General features: G+C 39.1%; 1 protein-coding gene across 2 annotated transcripts in view; it reads left to right on the top strand.

Moving 5' to 3' along the window:
• Positions 1-23,986, top strand: part of TGFBR2 (transforming growth factor beta receptor 2) — a 59,795-nt gene extending 35,809 nt beyond the window's left edge. The window contains exons 2-11 of one of the 2 annotated variants that reach the window (XR_011361728.1): positions 656-812; positions 1,040-1,230; positions 2,273-2,353; positions 2,597-2,765; positions 5,856-6,058; positions 7,569-8,362; positions 13,034-13,175; positions 15,617-15,744; positions 20,378-22,864; positions 23,104-23,986. Coding sequence is in view for 1 of the 2 variants with exons in the window: in XM_069958636.1 (XP_069814737.1) it covers positions 656-812; positions 1,040-1,230; positions 2,273-2,353; positions 2,597-2,765; positions 5,856-6,058; positions 7,569-8,362; positions 13,034-13,175; positions 15,617-15,744; positions 20,378-20,557 (2,045 nt within the window). In the remaining variant the exon portion in view is untranslated. Of the gene's footprint in view, positions 1-655; positions 813-1,039; positions 1,231-2,272; positions 2,354-2,596; positions 2,766-5,855; positions 6,059-7,568; positions 8,363-13,033; positions 13,176-15,616; positions 15,745-20,377 lie in introns of both variants that reach the window. The other variant, XM_069958636.1, reaches the window with a different exon arrangement.
• The last annotated feature ends 1,697 nt before the right edge of the window (positions 23,987-25,683 follow it).

Raw genomic sequence — 25,683 nt, 5'->3', positions numbered from 1 at the left:
GGGGAGAAGGCCGGGGTGAAATGTCATCTCTTGGGAAGATAGACTGACACCTAAACAACGTCGGGCCTATGGTAGGATGTACCGTCATATCCCCCAGGTGTGATGGATGTATCCAGGGGAGGGACGTCAGGGGAGCATCTGAAAAGGTTTGTTCCAGGCGCACCCACTGTTTAGTAGCCGCATGCCTGTGCCAGTCCAGCACCCTCTGTAGGATAGAGGCCTCATAATAACTTTTGATATCTGGTAGGCCTATGCCACCTTTATTTTTCCCAACATACAGGAGTGTCCGCGAAATCCTGGCCGCCCCCCCCCCCCCGCCCATATGAATCTAGTTAAGTCCCTGGAAAGGAGACCGAAGAAGCGGTTAGGGATTTTAATCGGCAGGGTCTGGATCAGGTAAAGAATTCTGGGCAGAACATTCATTTTATAGATGGCACATCTGCCAAACCAAGTATACAGGCCTCTGGACCAGTTCCTTGTAGTGAAATATCTTGAATATATTTCCATAACTTATAATGCCTCTGCTTTGGAACATTTAGTATTTTGTACTTCTTTAACGCCTATACTTTGTGTGTGGCTAATAACAATTTTGCTAAAAAAAAAAAAAAGGAACAGAATCATTGACATTTTTAATTATCTCCTATTTTTTGCACAGATGATGGGAGCTTTATGCTAAACAAGCCTATGCCCACGTTATGTGCATTTTGTGATGTTTTAAATGCAACATGTACAGAAAGCAAAGGGAATTGCAAGACCACCTGTGACTCTGTGTCCTATTGTGAGAACGCTGATGAAGTTTGTGTTACCTTGTGGTAAGTATTGCTTTTTAATAGACAAACATATTTAGATATTTTTTATTCTACATGGCCAGATCATTCTCCGTTACAAGTGCTCAGCCACGATGTAGCAAGTTAAATAAAAATATTTTTGGACACATATTAGTGTGTCAACTAACCAGTTTGGGCTTTTGTATAGAAAAGCTAATTTCAACCATATTATTGTAATATATGTAATGTGTTTTGTGTGTGTTTTTTTTTAGGAGAAAGGAGGGTTCCAATGTAACAGAAGAAACTCTATGTCACAATCCCCTAGAATCTCTGTACGGACACATGTTAAATGATTTTAATTCCTCAACATGTCACATGAAAAGAAGGAGATCACATTTAGGAACTATGTTTGTGTGTGCTTGTAATGAAGATTTATGTAACCAGGAATTTACATTTGACAAAAGTAAGTTGGTCTTTTAAAGGGTTGTCCAAAATATGGTCTCCATGTAGATTAGATATAGAGAGGTGGTGGAAGCAAGCAAAACAGTAGTGCTAATGCACATAAGTTCAATGTGTATCCTTGTGTGCTTGTATCTTTGTAGGCTGAGATATACAGCTGTAATGCAATAAACCACTATTGCAATGCAATAGTTTTTGCACCCCACATATGGGAATTGTAGTGCCCTAGTTTGTGCACCCCACAGCTGGGAATTGCAGTACCCTAGTTTGTTTACCCCACCGCTGGGCATAGTTTGCTGCTCTAGTTTGTGCACACCACAGCTGAAAATTGCAGTGCCCTAGTTTGTGCACCCCACAGCTAAGAATATCACTGTCCTAGTTTGGGTACCCCACAGCTAAGAAAATCACTTTTCCACAGCTGGGAATTGCAGTGCCCTAGTTTGTGAATTGCACTTTTTGATACTGATTAGAGAGAAACTTCATGTTAGTCAGTTGTCTGTCGCCACCACGCACGTTTCTGTTGGCTATGGAAGCAATTTTGCACAGTAAACCAATTTGTATATATAGCCTAAAAAAAACTCCATCAAAAGCTAGGGCCTTATTACACAGAGCGATAATCTGCCGAATCAGATCATTACTCCATGTAATAAGACAATGATCAACTGATGGCAATGATCATTGGCTGATCGTGTCTTTAGGTCCTGACAGAAAATCATCGGCCACCGGGTGCGCATTGCTACGTGTAATAGTGATGCGTGGCCGACTGCTGATAACTGTGTCAAAAAAAGGAAAAGAAAAAATGACAGGCCGCTCAGCCAATCACCGGGACAGTGCTGCATGATTATCAGGCTGTATAAGGGCTCAGTAAGCGAGCTCTGATCTAGGAGTCATCAGTCCATGTAATAAGGCCCTTAGTTATTTTAGTAGTATAAATAGATTTTAGTGTTAAACCTAGTTAAACCAGTACTTTAAACTATACAATTTAACAGTGAGCTTCAAAGTACAGTTGTGTGAAGTCTATTCAACAGTGTTGTTTTTACTTTCAGGAGATCATCAGAAAACTATCTCAAGCCACAAAAGAAAAGAAAACAGTGAAAAACCATGGCAGAAATCAAAACCGTTTAAAAGTAATTTAACCCTTTTTTTTTTAAACTTTTGACATGTCACAAGAAAAGTGTAGGTCCAACTGAGCCTTGATAATCAGGAAAATGGGGAGCAGCAAGCAGTAGTGTGCTCCACTTGCCCACTGTCAGTCATCTCTATCTAGCGGCCCTATAGACTTATAATGGAGCCACATGGACAGAAAGTGGTGATTATTTTTAATGTGTTTTTTCTGTTTGTGTCTATTATGACTTTCCATTATTTTCCAGATGCAACCAGTCTTTCAAGTGATTCTAAAGGGGTTATAAAGGTGCCACAACTATGCAAATTTTGTGACAGCTTGCCTTCCCCGTGTAAGCTTAAAGAACCAAATTGTAAAAGCATTTGTCATATAACTTCAACGTGTGAAAACGTAGGTGAAGTGTGTGTGGCAATATGGTAAGGCTCCGGTTTTTTCCATCACTTAATCCTATTAGCCAATTGCATTTGTCTTGATTGTATCTGCGGATAGCTCTGGTTTAACCCCTTGCCTCCGCAGCCTGTTTTGGCCTTAATGACCAGGGCCTAATTTTTAAATCTGACCTGTCTCTCTTTATGTAGTGATAACTCTGCAGTTCTTTTAACTATCTTGGTTATTCTGAGACTGTTTTTTTGTGACATATTCCCCTTTATGTTTGTGGTATACTTTGGTTGATACACTCAGTAGTTTTTTGTAAAAAACACAACATTTGTGCAAAAATTCTTTATATTCAAAATTCTCTTTTTCTAAAAAAGATAGTCATATCACATAAACTAATTATTACTGCAACATTTACAACATGTCTGCTTTATGGTGACGTCATTTGGTGAACGTCCTATTACTTGTTAGGATGTTAGAGGGCTTCAAAATTTTGCAGCGATTTTTCACATTTTCAGGAAAATTTCAAATTCTCCTTTTTTGGGGGACTAGTTCAGTTCTGAAGTGGATTTGTGGGGCCTGTATGTTAGTTACCCCCATAAATCCATCCACTGTAAAAACTGCACCCCTCAAAGTATTCAATGTAACATTTTATAAGTTTATTAACCCTTTAGGTGTTTCACAGAAATTTAAGCAAGTTGGAGGGAAAATTTTAAATCTTATTTTTTTTTTACAGATATTCTATTTTAATCATTTTTTTCCTCTAACACAGCAAATACTAACTAACAAATGCAACTCAATATTTATTCCCCTTATTCCAGTGTTTCTAGAAATCCCCTATAAGTGGCCGCAGTGCTTCACCTGACTCAGGCCACAACCACAGGCTGCAGACATGACAGAGACCTGGGGAATTTTGGGGCCTTTTTTTATTTCAGGGATTTTTTAGCCATTATACCATGTGACAGAGGCCTTATGGTGCCAAAATATTTGTGTAAGACAAGTTGTTGTTTCCATCTGTACCATTCTGGTGGCCATGTGACACCCTGATCATTTTTTATGATTTTTTTAATGAGGTGGTACGATGAAAAAACACAATTTAGCAGCTGTTTTTCATCATTTTTTTGTACCTCGTTTATTACACGTTGCGTATGACAAGTTATTGTTATTCGTCAGATCGGTACGATTACAGTGATACCCATTTTATATAGCTTTTTTTTATAGTTTATGGCATTTATACTATAAAAACTGTTCATGTCTTGTATATTGTAAGAGCAGCAATATTTAAATTTTTTCGCCAATGGAGTTATGTGAGGACTTTTTTTTGCTGCATAAGCTGACGTTTTTAGTGATTCACCTTTTGGGTATATGTGATGTTTTGATAGCTTTTTTTTCTATATTTTTTAGGGGGAGGGATTAACAAATAATTGTCATTTTGGTTAGTTTTTCATTTATTTTTTTTATGGCGTTAATTGGGCGGGATAATTAATGTAATCGGTTAATAGGCAGGGTCATTACGGACGCGGCGATACCAAATAAGTGTACTTTATTTATAGGGGATCATTTATAAAGGGGGATGGGGAATGTGTATAATTATCTAATTTATTTATGTATTTATTTACTTACTTAATTATTTATTTAATTATTTATGTATTTATTTGTGTGTGTGTTTTTACTTTTACTTTTGCAGGTACTTATATAATGCAGTACAGCACCTGATCTGTGCTGTACTGCATTATATAGTGAATGGGCTGTCAGAGTTACACACTGACAGCTCATTTTAACGATCCGGTCCCTGCACTGTGCAGGGACCTGATCGTCACTAGCCATAGTAACCCAGACGCACCGGGATAGCATCTGGGTTACTATGGTAACCCCCGGGGGACGGGCTGGAAGCTCCGAGGGGGGGGCGCGGCTCCGGGGGTCGGCTCTGGGGGTGGGGGGGCTGGAAGCTCCATACGGGGGGCGCGGCTTCGGGGGGGGGGGCTTCTCAGGGGGAAGCTCCGGGCGGCGGGTGGTGGTGACTGCAAGCTCCGGCAGGAGCTGGGGGGGTTGTAAGCTGCGGGCGCGGGGACTGGAAGCTGGGGGCGGAGGGCGCGGGGACTGGAAGCGGGGGGCGGGGGCACTGGAAGCTCCGGGCGGGGGGCGGAGGGGCTGGAAGCTCCAGGCGGGGGGCTTGAAGATCCGGGCGGCGGGCTAGAGGCACTGGGAGCAGAAGGAGCTGCAAGGGGGGCTTGGGGAGCACATTAGTAGTGGCGGCAGGAGGAGGCAATGTGCCGCAGCCTCCTCCTGTCGCCCGATTGGTGAGGGAGACAGTAGATCTCCCCATAGACGCTGTGGTCACAATGACCTCAGCGTCTATGGGGTTAACTGCCCGGTGGGAGCACGGCTCCCCTCCGGGCAGTGGCAGCAGGGGGAGGCTGTGTGACCTGCCGAGGTTCGGGTTCGTGGCAGCAGACTCCCGCGGGCGGATCCAGCGGGAGGAACGCCTGGAAAACTGAGTAGAGATGTCAGAATGCAAAAAGGAGGTGACAGTGTCACTTTAACTTGCGGTTTGGTACTCAAAACAACGGCTTTTATTTTAAGTATCAAATAACAGCCGTAGAAAATCATTGTATAAACATAGACTAAAGGGGCATTTCGTCAATACAAAATTCTTTCTTTCTTTTTTTTTCCCTTTTCATTTCTTTCATAAAGTTCTATTACTTTGTAACTTTTATAACCTTTTTTTTTTAGTGTTTTCATTGACTGGCAGCAGTATGGGACTACATGGCCCCTCTACTGCCACCAGTGGCTGTATGGAGAATTGCAGGGCTTCAGAATCCATGGTCCTGGCACAGTGAGATATCATTTTTGCTGCTTCACTGTGCAGCTGCTGAAAAGCTACTGACAAAGGCTGCCTCCCCAGCATAGTGGTAGAAAATACATTTTTCTGCCACCAGGGCTTCTGAAGCCCTGCAGTTATAAAAGACATGTAAAAATAAATAAGGTTTTTATTTCCCTGGACTACCCCTTTAAGTTTGATTGCTTAATTATGATTTGTGATTCTAAGTTAGTTATATCAGCATTCTTAGTGTTACACAATACATCTTTTTAAGTTCAGTTCTAGCATTTGCTTTTTTTTTTATTCTAAGGAGGAACAACGGCACTCACGTAACTGAAGAAGTTCTGTGCCATGACCACACACAGCCTATATATGGTTACAAACTTGATGACTATAACAACAAAAAATGTATCATGAAAGAAAAAAAGGCAGCTAAAGGAACTATGTTCATGTGCTCCTGTGATGAAGAAGAATGTAATCATGAATTTATATGGACAATTGATACAGAAAGTGGTACGAACTTTACTAATATGTACAATGTGCTGTTATTTAATTTTTCTACAGTATATGTTAGCAGACGGCCAGTTCCCGACACGGGCAGGGCGTGTGGTCGGCCCCTTGCTGACGGCATCCCTGGCAACCGGGCCGACCTGGTGCAGGGAGCACGTAGACGGCATCCCTAGCTACCGAACGGCCGGGTTGCTAGGGGCGCGGCTGTGTCCTTTGATCTTTCCGGGAGTTTTTCACCCCCGGATGAGCTGCAGAGCTGTCTGGCGGCCGGTGGTCAGCCTGTGGTATTGCATCAGGAGCTGGATTCTCAGCCCCAATGACGCTGTGGGGCTGGGACTCCAGGCTCCATAAGTATCTTCCCCTGTTGTACTGCCCTGTCTGTGATTGAGCTTGAGTACCTGAGTGTATTCTTATATATAGGCTAAGTTAACACTATGTAAAATTTCATTAACTAACGGCTGTAGTTGCAGTTTTGCAACCACGGCCTTTATTTAATAAAATTGACGATAACATTTATCTCAGTCGAATACCGGACAGAGTGTATACACTCCGGCCGGTATTCCTTGCGGCCACAGAAAAAACTGACATGTCAGTTTTGTGCAGCATCTATTCATTATAGTAGCGGCCGCAAAACACTGACAGTTCAAACGATGTAAAGTGTGGTTCCAGACGGACTTTACATTGTCAGCTATGGGCAATCGGGATGCGGGCACACTGGAAAGTTCATCCGACGAGTACTGCAGTACTGGCCAGGATGAACTTTGCAAAAAACAGAAAAATCGCTACACCCATATACATGCCTGTAATGCAGGTCTGAACCTTCTCCTAGATACTGGCGTGGTATCGGAGGCGTCGCTAGTGCCCTGGAACTCACAGGGCTGGTCAAAAGGCAATGTCCAGAAAGTATTCCAGCGAGACAGCCATCCTTAATAAAACCCACTTTTATTTAGCTTGGACAAAAATAGAATAAAACATCCAACACATGGATAGTGCGACGCGTTTCGACGTTAGTACGTCTTAATCACTGATTAATCAGTGATTAAGACGTACTAACGTCGAAACGCGTCTCACTATCCATGTGTTGGATGTTTTATTCTATTTTTGTCCAAGCTAAATAAAAGTGGGTTTTATTAAGGATGGCTGTCTCGCTGGAATACTTTCTGGACATTGCAGGATGAACTTTACTGACACCGGCCGTTTTTTGACACGGCCGGGTCACAGAACAGCCGGTGTCTTACATAGTGTTAACCCAGCCATAGAGTGTATTCACTGTATGTCTCATCATGTATAGTACTCTACAAAGACCTAATTCGACCCTTATTTCGACATATCTGGAGGACATTTCAAAGTTCTACAGAAATGACAGCACCACTTTAACATCATAGTCCCATCAAGGTTTTTCCCTACAAAGTTTTTTTTGTATTGTCTATGTACTATATTCATGTGCAACAATGTTCTAAACATGAATAAAGTTAAAAAGTACTAAATATTTGATGCCTTTTTTTCCCCCCAGAAACTGAAGCATGGCCAGGCACAACATTTGTGGCACTGTCAAGTTTACTTCCCCCAGTTATGATTGCAGTAGCAGTGATTGGTATTTTTTATTGTTACCGCGTGTATAGGAAGAATAAGCTCAGCAAAAAGTGGGAAAATAACCAAAAATGTATGAGACACCCAAATATGGACTGCAGTGATGACTGTCGCATGATGATTGATGATGACCGATCGGACATAAGCTCTACCTGTGCCAACAACTTGAATCACAACACTGAGCTACTACCTATTGAACTAGACACTTTAGTTGGGAAAGGGCGTTTTGCAGAGGTGTATAAGGCCAAACTGAAACAAAATACTTCAGATCAATTTGAAACAGTAGCTGTTAAAATATTTCCTTATGAAGAATATGCATCCTGGAAAATGGAGAAAGAAATATTTTCTGACATAAATCTTAAACATGAAAATATTTTGCAGTTCTTGACAGCTGAAGAGAGAAAGACCGATGTTGGCAAACAGTACTGGCTGATCACAGCTTTCCATTCCAAAGGCAATTTACAAGAGTACTTATCAAGGCACATAATTAGTTGGGAGGACTTGTTACAGCTTGGTGGCTCTTTATCTCGTGGTGTGGCACATTTACATAGTGACCACACACCTTGTGGAAGACCAAAGACACCAATTGTTCATCGAGACTTGAAAAGTTCAAATATACTTGTTAAAAATGATCAAACCTGTTGTGTTTGTGACTTTGGGTTATCCCTATGGCTTGACCCATCTCTGTCAGTGGATGACCTTGCCAACAGTGGGCAGGTAGGTTAAATAAGTACAGTGTTTCCATATAGTGGATATTAGCATGACTTTTTAGCATGTATAAGATTTTTGTATAAAGGGGTATTCTGGTGCAAAACACCAGCTGTGAAAAAAAAACAACAACCAAAAAACCTAACCCGGTTTCCCACAACTCCTTTTGCAGCTGCTTTCCATCCCTACACTGCTTTTCTCTTCTCACTGCTTTAGAGATAAAATGCCAGACAAAGACTTGCCTATTAAGCCAATCACTGGCCAGTTAAGGCCGTTCACACTATGGAATTGTCACAGAAATTCCTTGCGGAACCCTCAGACATGTCTAGAGGTGCAGAGAGTGGAGGTGCTCGATCCCTCCCATTCAAACAGATAGAATGCAGGATTTAGCCAAGTCCCGCTGGGGGGGGGGGGAGGGGGTGTTCCGCACAGAATCTCAACGCCGATTCCGTAGTGTGAACGGGCCCTTATTGACTATTTCAGCAGGCCCTGCCAACACATTTTGTTTTGGAAGTAGGGGGACATGTGAGCAACAAGGTACTGGAAGGAGCCAAAATTGGATCTGTGGAGGACCAGGGTAGGTAGGTATCACTTGCATATTAGTTTAGGCAATTATTGCAGTGCTTGTATTTTTTTTTTTTTTTACCTGGTATGGTCTATCCTAAATGTTTGGAGACTACAGGAAAACCCTTTTAATGTATGTATGAATAGATGTATGCTCTTGGTGCCTAAGCACCTCTTAGTGGTAGCTGCATGATATTTTTATATCAATGTTAGTGATGAGCAAGCATGCTCGTCCGAGCTTGGTACTCGATCGAGAATTAGGGTACTCAATGGTACTCATTACTCGGACGAGCATTTGGAAGGCTCACTTGCTTCCTCACTCACTTTTAATGGTTCTCCGTGTGCTCACTGCCATGCTGTGTCTGCTATAATTTTTGGAAGGCTCACTGGCTACCGCTTCTACCTTGTTCACTCTGTCCTAACTGCCATGCTGTGTCAGGCTAAATTTTGGGGTGGTTCATCATATACTACCTCTGTTTTAGGCCAGGTTCAGACTATGTAAGTGTGTGCGGCTGTATTTGCGGCTGTAATTGTGCTGCGGTATTTTTGGTGGTTCATGCGTACGCTGGAAAGTATACGATATATGGCTGCACAGTGCACACTATGTATGAATCTACGGCCCTATCGTAAACGGACCCGTAAAAAAATTAACAAGACCATTGTTTGCAGCTGGAAACGCGGCCGTGGATTGACAGGCGGTCCGTACGGAGTACTTCAAAAATAGCCGGCAATGATGCCGAATGCTGATGCCTCTAATAGTTAATATATTAAATTAATAAAACACATTTTCTTTGTAATAAAGTCCCTTTTGTTGTTCAATAATTTAATTCTAATGAATCCATCATTTTGCAATTAAATATACTGTTAAAATAAATATATATATAAATAAATGTATATTTATATATATATTTATTTTTTGACAGTATATTTAATTGCACAATGATGGATTCGTTAGAATTAAATTATTGAATAACGAAATTGAATTTATTTCAACGAAAATGTGTTTTATTCATTAAATATTAATTAGTACAGGAAGCTCCATAAGCCGTTAATTCATATTGCCGGCAAAAGAGCATTCTGTACTAATCATCACTTTACTTTAATGAAAACATCAAATGTTTCTTCTAATTATGTTATCACAATAGCATTATTAGAAGAAACATTTAGAATTATATGTGCGCTCAGCTGATTGGCTGATCGGCTGAGCTCACATATAATTAGCGGGTCCGCAGCACAGTGACTTCATTGTGCTGCGGACCAGCGAAGAGGACACATCGGGGTGAGTATAGAGTTCTCCCCACCCCCTCCCCAGCACTGCACCCCTCCCAGCAAGGAAGGGGGGTCACTTAACCCCTTTCTTGCTGGGATGGGTGCAGTCTGACATCAGTCTGGCCCCCAAGGGGTTAAGGGGGATGCAATACATCCTCCCTTAACCCCTTGGGGGCCAGACTTTAAGCAGCGATCTGTAAAGATGCTGCATACTGTAAGGAGCACAACACCGCTCACAATGATGGGTGTTGTGCTCCTGTTTGTGTGTTTTTTGTGTGTTTCTCCCTTTTTGTTTTTCAGATATCGGTATCCTGGGGATTACGTCGGACTCCGTGGACTACGTCGATGACCAGCGGTTTTTTGTTGTTTTTTTTTTTTATAAAATGGTCAATGAGGGGTGTGGGGGTGTTTTTATTTGAATAAAAAAAAAATTAACTTGTGTCTTCTCTTTATTTCTTTACTTTATAGACTTAGTAGTGGAAGCCGTCTAATAGACGGAATCCATTACTAAGTTGGGGCCTAGTGTTAGCCGGTATAAAATGGCTAACACTAACCCCCCATTATTACCCCAGTACCCAATGCCACCAGGGGTACTGGGAAGAGCCGGGTGCCAGTGGTCCCGGAGCGTCAAAATTGGCACTCCTGGACCGGGCGGCAGCAGGCTGGTAAGATTTAGGCTGGGGAGGGCCACCCTCCCCACCCTGGTGTTACCAGGCTGCTGTCATTTGGTTTTTAACCCGGCTGGTTATAAAAATAGGGGGGACCCTATGCGTTTTTTTTTTTTTAAATAAATAAATAATTATAAAAAAACGCATAGGGTCCCCCCTATTTTTTAACCAGCCGGGTTAAAAACCAAACGACAGCAGCCTGGTAACACCAGGGTGGGAAGAGCCATTGGTTTAGGCCCTCCCCAGCCTAAATCTTACCAGCCTGCTGCCGCCCGGTCCAGGAGCGCCAATTTTGACGCTCCGGGACCACTGGCACCCGGCTCTTCCCAGTACACCTGGTGGCATTGGGTACTGGGGTAATAATGGGGGGTTAGTGTTAGCCATTTTATACCGGCTAACATTAGGCCCCAACTTAGTAATGGATTCCGTCTATTAGACGGCTTCCACTACTAAGTCTATAAAGTAAAGAAATAAAGAGAAGAAACAAGTTAAAAAAAATTTTTATTCAAATAAAAACACCCCCACACCCATCATTGATCATTTTATTAAAAAAAAACAAAAACCGCTGGTCATCGACGTAGTCCACGGAATCCAACGTAATCCCCAGGATACCGATATCTGAAAAACAAAAAAGGAGAAACACCCATCATTGTGAACGGTGTTGTGCTCCTTACAGTATGCAGCATCTTTACAGATTGCTGCTTACAGTCTGGCCCCCAAGGGGTTAAGGGAGGATGTATTGCATCCCCCTTAACCCCTTGGGGGCCAGACTGATGTCAGACTGCACCCATCCCAGCAAGGAAGGGGTTAAGTGACCCCCCCTTCCTTGCTGGGAGGGGTGCAGTGCTGGGGAGGGGGTGGGGAGAACTCTATACTCACCCTGATGTTTTCTCTTCGCTGGTCCGCAGCACAATGAAGTCACTGTGCTGCGGACCCGCTAATTATATGTGCGCTCAGCCAATCAGCTGAGCGCACATATCATTCTAAATGTTTCTTCTAATAATGCTATAGTGATAACATAATTAGAAGAAACATTTGATGTTTTCATTAAAGTAAAGTGATGATTAGTACAGAATGCTCTTTTGCCGGCAATATGAATTAACGGCTTATGGAGCTTCCTGTACTAATTAATATTTAATGAATAAAACACATTTTCGTTTAAATAAATTCAGTTTCGTTATTCAATAATTTAATTCTATCGAATCCATCATTGTGCAATTAAATATACTGTCAAAAAATAATTATATATATATATATAAATATACATTTATTTATATATATATATATATATATATATATATATATTTATTTTAACAGTATATTTAATTGCAAAATGATGGATTAGTTTAAATTTAATTATTGAACAACGAAAGGGACTTTATTACAACGAAAATGTGTTTTATTATTTTAATATATTAACCATGAGAGGCATCGGCATTAGTGCAGAGGATCGCAAACCCCGGTAATAGCAATTCATGTAAACTGTGTTCCCTGCTTTCCCAGATGCATCCAGAGGTGTTTGCATCACTTTCTTAAGATTTTATTTGTTATTTTTAGTTGAACCAGATTTCCAAGTAATTGACCGTATGTTTTGAGCCGCATGTCTATTTTTTCCCACGGCCGTAGTTTCATCCGCACATTTACAGCCGCATAAAAAATACAGCCGCACAGTTACATAGTGTGAACCTAGCCTTAACCAGGCTGTTGCACAGAATTAGGCATAATGGTGCCATTAGGCAGCCTCAGAGGCATGCATACATGCTGCCCCTGCTGTTTCCTGTCCATTTCCGTTGTGTTTTGATCAATTTCTGGGGTTGACAGGTTTTCACATGACCTTCCCTCTACCGATCTTGACTTCAATGGGGTTCGTTACTCGAAACGAGCACTCGTGTATCGGGAAATACTTGTCTCGAGGAACGAGCGCCCGAGCATTTTAGTACTTGCTCATCACTAATGAATGTCTATGCAGGGGATTTGGAACTCTGTATCAGAAAAAAAAAGCTATGACCATTATAAAGATATATAGAGAGACTGAATGTTTAAACTCTTTAGATAGCAAAAGCACAACAGTGTCTAACAGTAGATTTTCACTGTTTCTTAACCAACGTACTGAGGTCCATATTAATTCACGTCTCTTTAGCGGACTTTCTGTTGAAGTTCTCATTGCTTTTATCTACAGGTTGGGACTGCCAGATATATGGCCCCAGAGGTCCTTGAATCAAGAATTAATTTGGAGAACATGGAGTCATTTAAGCAAGCAGATGTGTATTCTATGGCTCTAGTCCTATGGGAAATCACATCCCGCTGTAATGCAATTGGAGGTAAGCGAAACGTGGATGAGTCTGTTGTGACTTTATTATTGTGGTGCAGCAGAGTACAAGTCACCATTCATCTGTGATGTGGAGAATAATGTAAATGTTAACAGTTCCTGATTATCCTACTTTCCTAAATACTTTGTTACTCAGAAGGAAGTGAATGTCTATGAAGCGTGAACTTTTCTAATAAACATTAGAATTGTATACAATTTGTCAAAAAAACTGCATTGAATCTAATGACTCAAATGGACCTGCAAAGTGCTTGAGTGTAGCTAGAAATTAAATTACAGCTATATAAATTTATGCAGAAATATTGCTTGAACCATTGCAGCATTATCCCGTCACCCAGCTTCTGTACTTATTTTCTGCTGTAGTGTCAGATAAGGTGAACTCAGGTAAATGCATTAGTAACCATGCCATGGCATACGGATGCAAATGAATATGCTTTGTATCTTACACAGCAAACCTTAAGATGCCCCTGCAGTGTCTTGATTTTCCTAAACAACATGAGTTAAATCTATCCTATTCCTTGGTATTTTCATTAGTCCTCAGCAGTAAAAGTACTGTATGAATATTTACCGGTACTCAATCCCCTTGAGGCTCTGATGCGTAAATTGCTCTGCTGCTAAACATTATTTAAAGGTTACAATAACAAACTACTTAAAAAGCTAGATTATTATTCAAATACTGCACTGAAATGGTATAATATGTGGATCTCCAAGGTGTCTGGACAATAACCACAAACTTTATTAGTCTGTTTGTCTTGTACAATCTTGTGGTGTCCGTTAACATACAGAATACAAAGATACTTGTAGCATGATTTAGGCTACATTCTTTTAACCCCTTATAAACATTTTTTGTTATTCATATATTATATAGTATATTTTTGTTGTCTATAGCTGTTGGTATGATACATTTTCTTAATGGCCTAGTTCTATACTGGGCCATTTCCCTGCTGTATGACCAAAAACATTTTTAGTACATGCTGGCTTAAATCTTATATATTTGTTTTTTTTTCCACTTATTCTAATAGTTTTTTTTTTCAGGGATACATAGGACTTTATTTTTGTCATTTCAGTTTTACATGAGTTTTTATTACTTTTTTATGTGTGGAAAGAGTAATAAAGAAAATATTTTTCTTTATTTATTTTTATAGTACACAGAGCTACAAAAATATTCCTTTACACTGTGCCTACCATAGGTTTCTGAAAAACACTTAAAGGACATTTCTATATACTATATATTTTTTTTGTTTTATTGATTTTCACTGTGACTGGGGACTACATTTTGCTAATCAAAAAGGGAAGGAATGATAATAAACCATTTATTCCTTATCAATGAGGAGTCTAGCTCTAACAGCTGGCTTCCCTCTCTCTCGGCTACATAATTTCAGAAACGCCCTTCAAAAGTCATGTTTCTTACCTTCATCATTTGGGCCTTTATCTTGTAGTTAAATTCCTGGACTAATTGGGCGATTTGGAGCACTGGGTGTAGAACTCCCGCCCACTCAGAGCATTGATGAGCCTGCCCGCCCCTCATAAATGAATATCAACAGTTCCCTTTGGGGCCAAATCGGTGTTTAGGGGATGGTAGTCCCACCTCCAGTGCTTAATTGGATAATTAACTACCTGTAAAATAGGCTGCAGTTTGTACAGATTGAGACAGCAGATTATTAAGTAGTGTGGGTGCACCCCAGGGAACTTGTCTGCCTTTCTTTTCACCTTGTATACAGCATATTTTTGTATATGCCACCTCCAGAAGATCTTGAATGACTTAATGGTTGGATGTTATTTGGATACTTTCAAGGAAATAATTCTTTAGAAGTAACCTTGTAATTCAAATGAGATGAGAAAGAGAAAAATAATGACAGCCATGGCATTGTTAAAACTTTTACATTAACTGTGTAATTCAATGTCATGACATAGTATTATTACTGCTATATAGACTGTGATATCAATATCAATTGTCCCCTCATGTGACTCATGTCTTTGTTTTGCTGTTGTGATACTAAAGTTTCCTTTGGGATCAATAAAATGTATTGTATTGTATTGTATATAGGGTCTCCATTCTTATTATAATAATTAGACATCAACTTGAAATCAAAGATTCCGTTTTTTTTAAATGACGAATTTCCGCTGTTTGTTCAAGTATACTTCTTTTATTGAAAGGTCAGTCATCAAATATCACAATAGCCAGCCATTTATTCTTTGATATTTCTGAACAGTAACATTTTTAAAAATTACACAAAGATGCATTTTGAGTCTTTTCAAATATATCTGACACAAAGGAAATCTAGCTTGGGAGTTGTTGTTTTTTTTTTTTTTTTTTTAATGAAAGCAAAAGATGTTTCACTGATTTCCTATGATGTTTTGCAAATAGATGACTCATTAAGTATATGGCCTTAAGAAGATTGTTGGTCAATAACAAATATCCAATTTATTTTTCAGATGTAAAGGACTATGAACCACCATTTGGCTCCAAGGTACGGGAGCATCCATGCGTTGAAAGCATGAAGGACAATGTTCTGAGAGACAGAGGTAGACCGGAAATTTCTAATAGCTGGTTAAATCACCAGGTAAGATTTTATCTTATGTTTTATACTGTATGTTGCTGTGATGCATTATCTTTGTAACATCAAAAACATTTGCTATAAGATACCAATTCATTACTTAAATATAAACTTATGTATAAATATACCTGTTTTTATATATTCCCTGGAGAGTATGTTCTGACAGGTCCATACAAGTTTAGCATACTGCTGCATGACAGGGCGTATCACCTGTCATTGAAGGGTTCTTGATGCTTGCACCCCCTGATTCCATAGCTGATTGTAATATTTGGAAACTATGCTGTACCTCATAGGGTGTGGTGGGGAGTTCATAGATGGGGAGTTCAAACCTAAGTTTGGCCCTGTATAAATGTGAAAAGCACAATAACTAAACATCTTGCAAACAAACATTGTTTTAAGTACACTGAGTACTTAAACATGAAGATATTTTTTATTTAAAGTTAAAAAAAAATTGATATATTATATATATATATATATATATATATATATATATATATATATATATATATATATATCAGTCTCCTTTCTGGGTACAACTTGACAAAAGTGCTGAAGTGGATGCCCAGGTGTGGTGAGTGGGCTGCCTCTGAGGCTGTGTTCTTACGTAGCCGTTAATAAGTGCTTAACTAACACTATTTTGCTGAGAATTGCGCAATTTGAGGCAAAATAGCTAATAAATGCTTATTTACCGCTATGTGTGAACATAGCCTCAACCTGCTGCATTTTCCTGTTCTACCATGAGCTGAAGCTAAAGCAGTTGCTAAAAGAAAGCTTAAAGCAACTCAGTACCCACAATCTGCCCCCCCCAACACCCCCAAAATCGCTTGTACCTTTGGATAACTGATTTCAATCCAAGATCTGTCCTGGGGTCTGTTCGGCAGGTGATGCCGTTATTGTCCAAAAAAACTACTTTTAAACTTGCAGCCCTTTGTCAAATTAGCATGGCCTAGAGTGTCTATTCCTTAGGCTTGCACCGCCCCTCCATCCCTCCTCCCCACCCTCTTCTCCATTAGGAATGGAGGCAGCATTTCTCCTTTTCATCACTTGTCTAAACACTGCACAGGTGCCTTAACAATGCAACACATGTGCAATGTTTAGACAGGTGATGATTAGGAGAAATCCTGCCTGAGGGCATTCCTAATGGTGTAGAGGGTGGGGAGGAGAAAGAGAGACACAATACAAGTCGAGGGCATAGATACTCTAGGCCCTGCTAATTTGACACAGGGCTGCAAGCTTAAAAGTTGCTTTTAGGATAATAACTGCATAACCTGCTGAGCGGACCCAGGAGAGATCTTGGATTAACCCCTTAACGACCGCGGGCGTATATTTACGCCCTGCGGTCGGTAAGGACGTTCAGAGCGGGGCCGCGCGGCGACCCCGCTCTCAACCGCGGCGGTCCCGGGTGCCGCTTGTAGCCCGGGACCGCCGGTATTAGCGGGCACGGTCCGATCGCCGTGCCCGCTAATACAGTAATCGGATGCAGCGGTCAAAGTTGACAGCTGCATCCGATTACCGGACGCAGCGTCATCCCTGGTGTCTAGTGGGGAGATCGCTCCTCCGGGATAACAGAGCGATCTCCGTAACTGAAGCCGGCCGGGGACCGCTCGGCACTCGTCCCCGGCTCGGCACTCGTTTACTTCCGGCTGCAGCAGCCGAAAGCAAACGAGTGCCTATCTCATGGATCTCTGCAGCATATCTATGCTGCAGAGATCTCAATGAGAGATCAGAGCACTTATACTAGAAGTCCCCTAGGGGGGCTTCTAGTATAAGTGTAAAAGTAAAAAAAAAAGTTTTGCTATTAATAAAAAGCCCCCTCCCCTAATAAAAGTCTGAATCACCCCCCTTTTCCCAGGTTATTAATAAAAGTAAATAAATAAATAAATAAACAAACATGTTTGCTATCGCCGCGTGCGTAATCGCCCAAACTATTAATTAATCACATTCCTGATCTCGCACGGTAAACTGCGTAAGCGCAAAAAAATCCCAAAGTGCAAAATTGCGCATTTTTGGTCGCATCAAATCCAGAAAAATGTTAATAAAAAGCGATCAAAAAGTCGTATATGCGCAATCAAGGTACTGATAGAAAGATCACATCATGGCGCAAAAAATGACACCTCACACAGCCCCATAGACCAAAGGATAAAAGCGCTATAAGCCTGGGAATGGAGCGATTTTAAAGAACGTATATTTGTAAACAATGGTTTTAATTTTTTACAGGCCATCAGATACAAGAAAAGTTATACATGTTACATATCGTTTTAATCGTAACGACTTGTGGAATATATATATATATATATATATATAACAAGTCAGTTTTACCCCAGGGCGAATGGTGTAAAAACACACATCCACTAAAAACTCAAAATGTGTTTTTTTTTTCAATTTCACCACACATTGAATTTTTTCCTGCTTTTGCAGTGTATTTTATGCAAAAATTCAGCCTGTCATTGCAAAGTACAATTAGTGGCGCAAAAAATAAGGGCTTATGTGGGTTTCTAGGTAAAAAAAAATGCAACTGCTATGGCCTTTTATGCACAAGGAGGAAAAAACAAAATCACAAAAATAAAAATTGCCCCGGTCCTTAAAGGGTCAAAAGCAGCTATCCACAGTTACAAGCGGTTTCCGGGGGGTCAGTTTGTGGGTACAGAGTCACTTTAATGGAGGTCTCCTATTCTAACAAGCAAACAAGAAACTGCATCAGTGCTGTCATGGCAATGGTATAGATGTGAAAAAACTTAGGAGGGCTATCTTTTTATCAACTTGGAAGAGAGATACGAGTATTTATACACGTGGCTTCTCTTTGCTGAGAAGGACAATGTCCAATGTCACAGACTGGGTCACACATATACCCTAGCAATAAAGCCCACAAACTGCCTATATGATAAAATGTGTATTAATAATAAAAAACAACAAGATCGATTTAAACATTTGCACTTGATTGCTTGCTTTAAAATGATGCAGTGTGTGTATTCCTGTAATTTGTGGGATTCCTACTTCAAATTCAGTCAATAGACAAATATATTTAGTTTTTGTTAAAGACTTGGGTGGTGATTAGACAAATCCTAATTTTACTATTTGATTGTGCCTCATATGTAAACAAAATGTAAATTCGTACATGAGCACTACTGGAAAATTTGCCATTCCAAAGCTTAGGTGGCCTAATATATTAAATAACTGTTGGGGTCAAACAGAGTTGAACACTTTTGTATCTTACAGTTAATTATCCTGGCTGAGTGTGCATGTGTCCTTCATGGGGATATGTACTACCCAACTGTGTGTCACAGATATCATAAAAATTAGGGAAATCTAGCAAGGGGCGTTTATACAGTGTAAAGTTATGTACCCATGGTGGTCTTATAATATTGATAGTCGCAAATAATGATCATGATCATTATTTGCGACCTTCAGTATTACGAGACAGCTGCATTCCCGAAGTGGAAGCATAGCTTTTTATGTTCCCAAAGTGGAAAAATAGCCTTACAATTTCACAATGTCACTTTGATAAACCTTTGGCAGGTTGAAGAAGCATGCCAAACGTTTTTCCGATTGTGTAGTCTTGGTTAAGGCTATGTTCCTATTTTCAGTAAAATATCAGGGAAGGCAGCCATCTTGTTAAATAGACAGCAGCTAAATATGATCATGATATCTATGTTACAAGATGTCCGCCTTCACTGATAATTTCCCAAAGTTGCCCTAAATGTATTCTCTCACGACTATGTGTCATGTCAATGGGAACACAGACACAGATAAATTATTAGGACCCCAATTAATCTTAACTTTGACATGTCTCTATGACACATTTAAAGACTTGAGCTTGAAACATTCCTGACACATTACATTTAGTAAACAACATTATTATTACATACTAGAGATGAGCGAACCGGGTTCGGGTTCGAGTCGATCCGAACCCGAAAGTTTGGTATTTGATTAGCTGGGGCTGCTGAACTTGGATAAAGCTCTAAGGTTGTCTAGAAAACATGGATACAGCCAATGACTATATCCATGTTTTCCACATAGCCTTAGGGCTTTATCCAAGTTCAGCAGCCACCGCTAATCAAATGGCAAAAGTTCGGGTTCAGATCGACTCGAACCCGAACCTGGTTCGCTCATCTCTATTACATACTCATCGGACCTAATGTGTTTTTAATCAAGACGGGTGGTGATTATCGATTGCCTTATATAAGGATGGCTTGGTTTGTGTTTGTAATGGTGAGCTGGATTAAATGAAGATATAAGCCAGTTAAATTCCAAATGCCTGATCTATATCTTCCTCCCATCCTCTATAGGGGGAGAGGAGGAAGGCCACCAAACATATTAAATGGTCAACTGGTCCCCTAAAACCAGCATGTTTGCCCATCAGTTGTATTGTTTTTATAGCTTGCTTTAGTTACGTTTCTGACAAATAGCAATAGCTTGTTTTATGATAATCTCCCTTTATGTACAAGTTTAGTAAAATAGTCCATTAGACACCATGTAAGTCATTTTACACTCTATTTATGATAAATATATTGTAATATCATGCTAGGTTAAAAGGACAAAACCTATTCTGCGATAGTGAACAATGATGTGTTTATAGAATTGGAGGTATTCATATAAGCATTGCATATGTGTCTGTATTAACTGGCATATCTTTTCTCAGGGTATTCAGCTAGTATGTGAAACCATCCAAGAATGTTGGGACCATGACCCAGAGGCCAGACTTACAGCCCAATGCGTAGCTGAGAGATTCCATGAGATAGAACATCTTGACAGAATCTACGAGAGAAGCTGCTCAGAAGAAAAAATACCAGAGGACTGCACAGAAAACACAAATAAATGAAATATACATTGCAGCGATGTTATCTTTTGTGGAAATATATCAGCGCTGTGATTGCAGCTGCGTAAATCACTTGGAAATCTATGCAATATGTCTTTCACTCCAGGATGAGTTGTTTAAAACTGGAGCAATATCCAACATGCTTTCCAGCTTGAAAGTTGACGTTGCCTTAGGGTGATAAGGGTCACTCGGACATTTTGTTCTTAAAATAGCCATACTTAATGTGCACTTTATCGACATTTGTATAAAACTACACATCGGCTTTAATATACAGACACATTGTCTAAAATAAGCCAAAAAGTTTATTACCAGGAAAATGCACAATGCATAGGAGAATTGATTTATTATGGATAAAGAAATATCTCAAAATAACTATTCAAAAAGTCAATACATAAGCTGTGGTTTTGTTTTTATGATTGTTTGTTGTATAAGAGACTGAATATTTTTATTTTTAGAGAAATCTTTTGTTATGTTTGAGCCACTACCTAGTAACTTTTTTTTTTTTAGGGAGATCTTTTACTTTGGGTTCTGTAATCAAATGTTATTATACCTATGAAACCAGGGATATCCAAAAGTTTATAGAGCATCTCCACTTTGAGAAACTGTTTGTGGGACTGCTCAATGCCAAATATGTCTAGGATATTTTTTTTTATATAAAAGTTACAAAAAAACCCTCAAAGAATCCATTATGCATAGCTAAGTAAAATACGTGAGATGTGTTTTCAAGAGGACTCTGGTTTATGCTCTTTCTATAGATTGATTTGCTGTCATTTTATTACAAATAACCAAGATGTTGATCACTGTTTAAGTATATCAATTGTGAGCACAAAGAAAGCACTGAAATACATGAATAAGGAACAACCTGCAAAAGTTACATTTTCATCGTCCATTTTTTTGTAGTTTTAGACTACTGTATTTTTTCATTATTGCATCATTGAATATTTATCTAGTGTTAATAGTTGCGTTTTGTTAAGTACTTGTTTTTATAAGAACTTCCTCAATGATATCCTTGTGTCTTCATACCAAACCATATATCTGCGCATTATGCACATGCTTTAAAAGAAAAAAAAATGCTCTCTTACATCTGTTTCTGTATCTCCCAAAGACTATAACAGAGAGGGCCTTCTTTCCCACGATCCTGTCTTCCCTGCAAATGGAGGACATGGGAACCCTGTTTTTAGGATCAGTGGTCACACCTTATCGATTTTCTTAAAGATGTTTTCCCAGAACTTTTTTTTTTTTTTTTGTCCATTTGAGGCCAAATAATGGTTATTATTGTACAAATGACAGCAGTCATTATAACAGCCGTTATTTGGCCTCAAACGGTTAAAAAAAAAAGACTTTGTGGGAACATAAATATGTATTAAGGGAAAAGCCTCTGAGTGCCTATTGTTCTAGACAGGAACACAAAGATCTGCTTTAATATTTAAGTGCACACAAAGACTGCATAATAAGAAAATATTTTATTCTAAGGCACTATCCTGCTAGATAAACAACATAAAATATTCAGCTGTTTTATTTTAGATATACATAGCTTTCCATTACATTTTACATCTTGCTTATGTGTATTCTGGAATACCTGCCATGCAGGTGGCTGTGGATAAGTACATTGATGTATGTTACAATTAGAGATGAGCGAACCGGGTTCGGGTTCGAGTCGATCCGAACCCGAACTTTCGGCATTTGATTAGCAGGGGCTGCTGAACTTGGATAAAGCTCCAAGGTTGTCTGGAAAACATGAATACAGCCAATGACTATATCTATGTTTTCCACATAGCAGGGTTTATCCAAGTTCAGCAGCCATCGCTAATCAAATGCTGAAAGTTCGGGTTCGAATCTACTCGAGCATGCTGGAGGTTCGCTCATCTCTAGTTACAATATTATAATAGGAGCAAAATACAGCGTTAACTAAAGAGAACATATTGTTATAATTAGCATCTGATATGTTGTATAAACAGAAGTCTGTGATCTTGGTCCAAAATTATTTCCAAAATGGTAAGGCAATAAGGTTTGTTTAAAAAAAAAATAATAATCTGAACATACACTTCGGGAACATAGCGGGGAAAGGCAGCTATCCCTGCTATGTTTCCATAATTGGAACATAACCCAATACAGTTTTTTTTCCCACACTTTTGAACAGAAAAGAAAACCTGGCTATAGTCCTAATTTTTAAAATATGACCGTATTTTTGCCTCAAAATGACGTCCTTCCAACAATGTGAACAAAAACAAGTGGACATGTTTGAACATAGTCGTAGACACAGGTCTTTTTTTTTAGTCTATCGTTAATATCAATGGCCACTTCCTTTTTGTCCATCATAAAGACTAACACAATTTTGGTCACTTTCATCAATGAAAGCAGTGAGACTTATTTATTCAGTATATATAATCGTTATGTGAGACTGGAAAAGAGCCTCAGTCTCTTCAAATTAAAAAAAAAATTGGTCAAACATTGCCCTATACATCATCTCACTTGACCTGACTGAATTGAATAGGAAGAATAGGTTATTAGTTATGCTATAATAGTCACCTCAGTTTTTAGATTTAGAGTGGTTGGACTTCCAGACCATCGATTGACAGATAAATTATTCTTTAATTCGTAACCGAAAACCTTCATGCTGCCCAATATAGTATATACTATAGCTAATGAGAAAAAATGGGGGTGTCCACTAAATGAGACTTATGCAAGGATTAAAACAAGCAAAAGAAACAAAAAACTATTGCTTAAAAATATAAATAAATGCATATATTTTAAATAAAGTGAAGTGCATTTAATTGAATGCATACACTACTACTAAAATACATTGATACCCTTTCTGTATAAAGAAATGTCTTTTTATATGCAGTAACAAAGATAATATAATAACCAAAAATATTTCATGTAAAAAAGTAAACAAGTTTATGTCACACAAACTAACAAAATATTGATAATAAATTATAATGTTATGCCGGATTTTTTTTATAAATGTGTTTCTATGTTGTTGTATTGATTAATAACATCAAGTAAGACAGCTTTAGGCTATGTTCCCACATTGCCCTTTTATGCAAAATAACGGCCATTGTTTTAAAAAAATAATAGCCGTTGTTTTACAATGACAGACGTCAATAATGATCATGATCATTATTAATAGCTGGCATTATCAAACGGCCATTATTTTGCCTGAAAAAGAATAATAAGGGATTGTTGCATAAAGAGGAACTCCATTTTTACATAATTACAGTATCAAAAGTTATGTATAAAATGCATAGAGGTAAATGTATGTGTAAAGGTGGTGTAATAGGAATCATGTAACTGAATCCATGTATAGGAGTAATGGCATCACATAAATTAAAATCATGGAAAAGGCATTATTTAGGTGTTGCAACCCACACTGGAAAGGCCTGGTATATTTTAATATGCTTTACCTTTGAAAATAAAATGCGAATGACAATCTATTGCAATTATTGTTTATTCTGTTATACTTAATTTGTTGAATCAGAATGCATTGTTGAAAGATATTAGAAGGTACAAAAGGAACAAAATACTCTTGGACATCTACAATTTAAAGGAGTTATTCTAGCTTAGAAAAACATGGCCATTCTTCCACTTTTGTCCTCTGTTTGGGTGTGGTTTTTCGGCTCAGGTCCATTGATGTAAGTGTAGCTGAAGTGTAATACCACATGCAACCAGAGCAGAGGTGGGAGCAGAGGTGGTGCTGTTTTTTCAAGAACGTAGCTGTGTTTTTTCTAATCCTGGATAACCCCTTTAAGAGTGTATCAGTGTTATATTATGGCACAGAATGGCTATGTTCACACAAAGTCTTTTCATCTCCGTTTAAAATTACGTCCGTCATTTTGAGTCTAAAATAACGGACGTTATTTAGCAGCCTGATCTCCCCTTAGTGCACTGACGGGTGTTTGTACATTATTCTAGTTTGGGGTTACTAATTGGCCTTTGGATGCGGCTTAATTGAAAAGTCCATTGAATTTAATAGTAAAAACTGAGACAGAACGGTGACAAACAGAAAACTGTGTGTGAACTACAAATAAAAAATGTCCGCTGTTTGCAAAAGACGCCCGAAAATAATGATCATGTTCATTATCTTGACGCCCGCTGCAAAAACGTCCATTATTCAATAAGCTGTGTGCATTGGACGTCTGTCTTCCCATTGACTTCAATGGATTGCACTGCAGTTAGTTAAATCTCGGCAAAAACAGACGTTATTTTAAATATGAAAATCGGACGCCTTTTAAATATTTTTGACGTTGTGTGAACATAGCCAATGACAGTATTATGTTGTATTGTCACTGTACGGATGTATTATGCAGACATGTATGGGACTATTATTTGGGCATTACTTAGGTATTATTAATCTTCATTCTTTTCTTTAAGGAACAATGAAGTCCCTTCATATAAAAAAAGCCAGATAAATACCACAAAGATATTTCCCAGAGTACAGCTGGTTTAAAAGATATGGACACCATTTTTTTAGTCACAGGTGTAAAGTTAAAGAAAACTGTCTTTATTTTCCTTTATGTATCACAGTGCATGTTGAACCATGTTAAACATTTGCCAATGATTGTTTTAACAATACCAATGATTTTTTTTCTTGGCTTAAAGGGGAACTATTAGCTGGTTAGACAAATGTAACCTGCTGATAGTTCCCTAGTGGGCATGGGGCGCTGAAGGTAAATTTATGTTTCTTACCTTCAGTGCCATTCCCGTACTGTTAGTCATGTCTGGTAAGCCGATAGGAGCGCTGCGGGCGTAGCTACCACCCCAGAGCACCTATCTGGGCAACCCCAGGGCCAGTCCCTTACTTTGATAATCATTAGAGGTACAGACCGGCACGTTAGATGAATCTCATATGCTGAGCTCTCTGGAGCGGAGCCCACCTGAACTAACAGTGTAGGACGAGTGTTATACTGACAAAAACATACTGACAAAAAATCTAAAATATATTGTCTAGTTCTAAACACAAAACATTATCTAGTAAGTGGAATTTTAACCGTAACAAAAACTTTAAAAAAAAAAGTTTATCCCATGAAAAAATGGTGTTTAATTCAAGAGTGAAAATAAATGTTTTATCCATAGCGAAAATTCCGTTTCTGCGTTCTCAACAGGATACGTTTGTACATCATATACTTTCT

Source organism: Dendropsophus ebraccatus, chromosome 2 (assembly GCF_027789765.1).
Source record: "Dendropsophus ebraccatus isolate aDenEbr1 chromosome 2, aDenEbr1.pat, whole genome shotgun sequence".
In the NCBI taxonomy this organism is placed as follows: Eukaryota; Metazoa; Chordata; class Amphibia; order Anura; family Hylidae; genus Dendropsophus; species Dendropsophus ebraccatus.
Note: the sequence above shows the minus strand (reverse complement) of the source record. Positions and strands in the feature narration are given on the sequence as shown.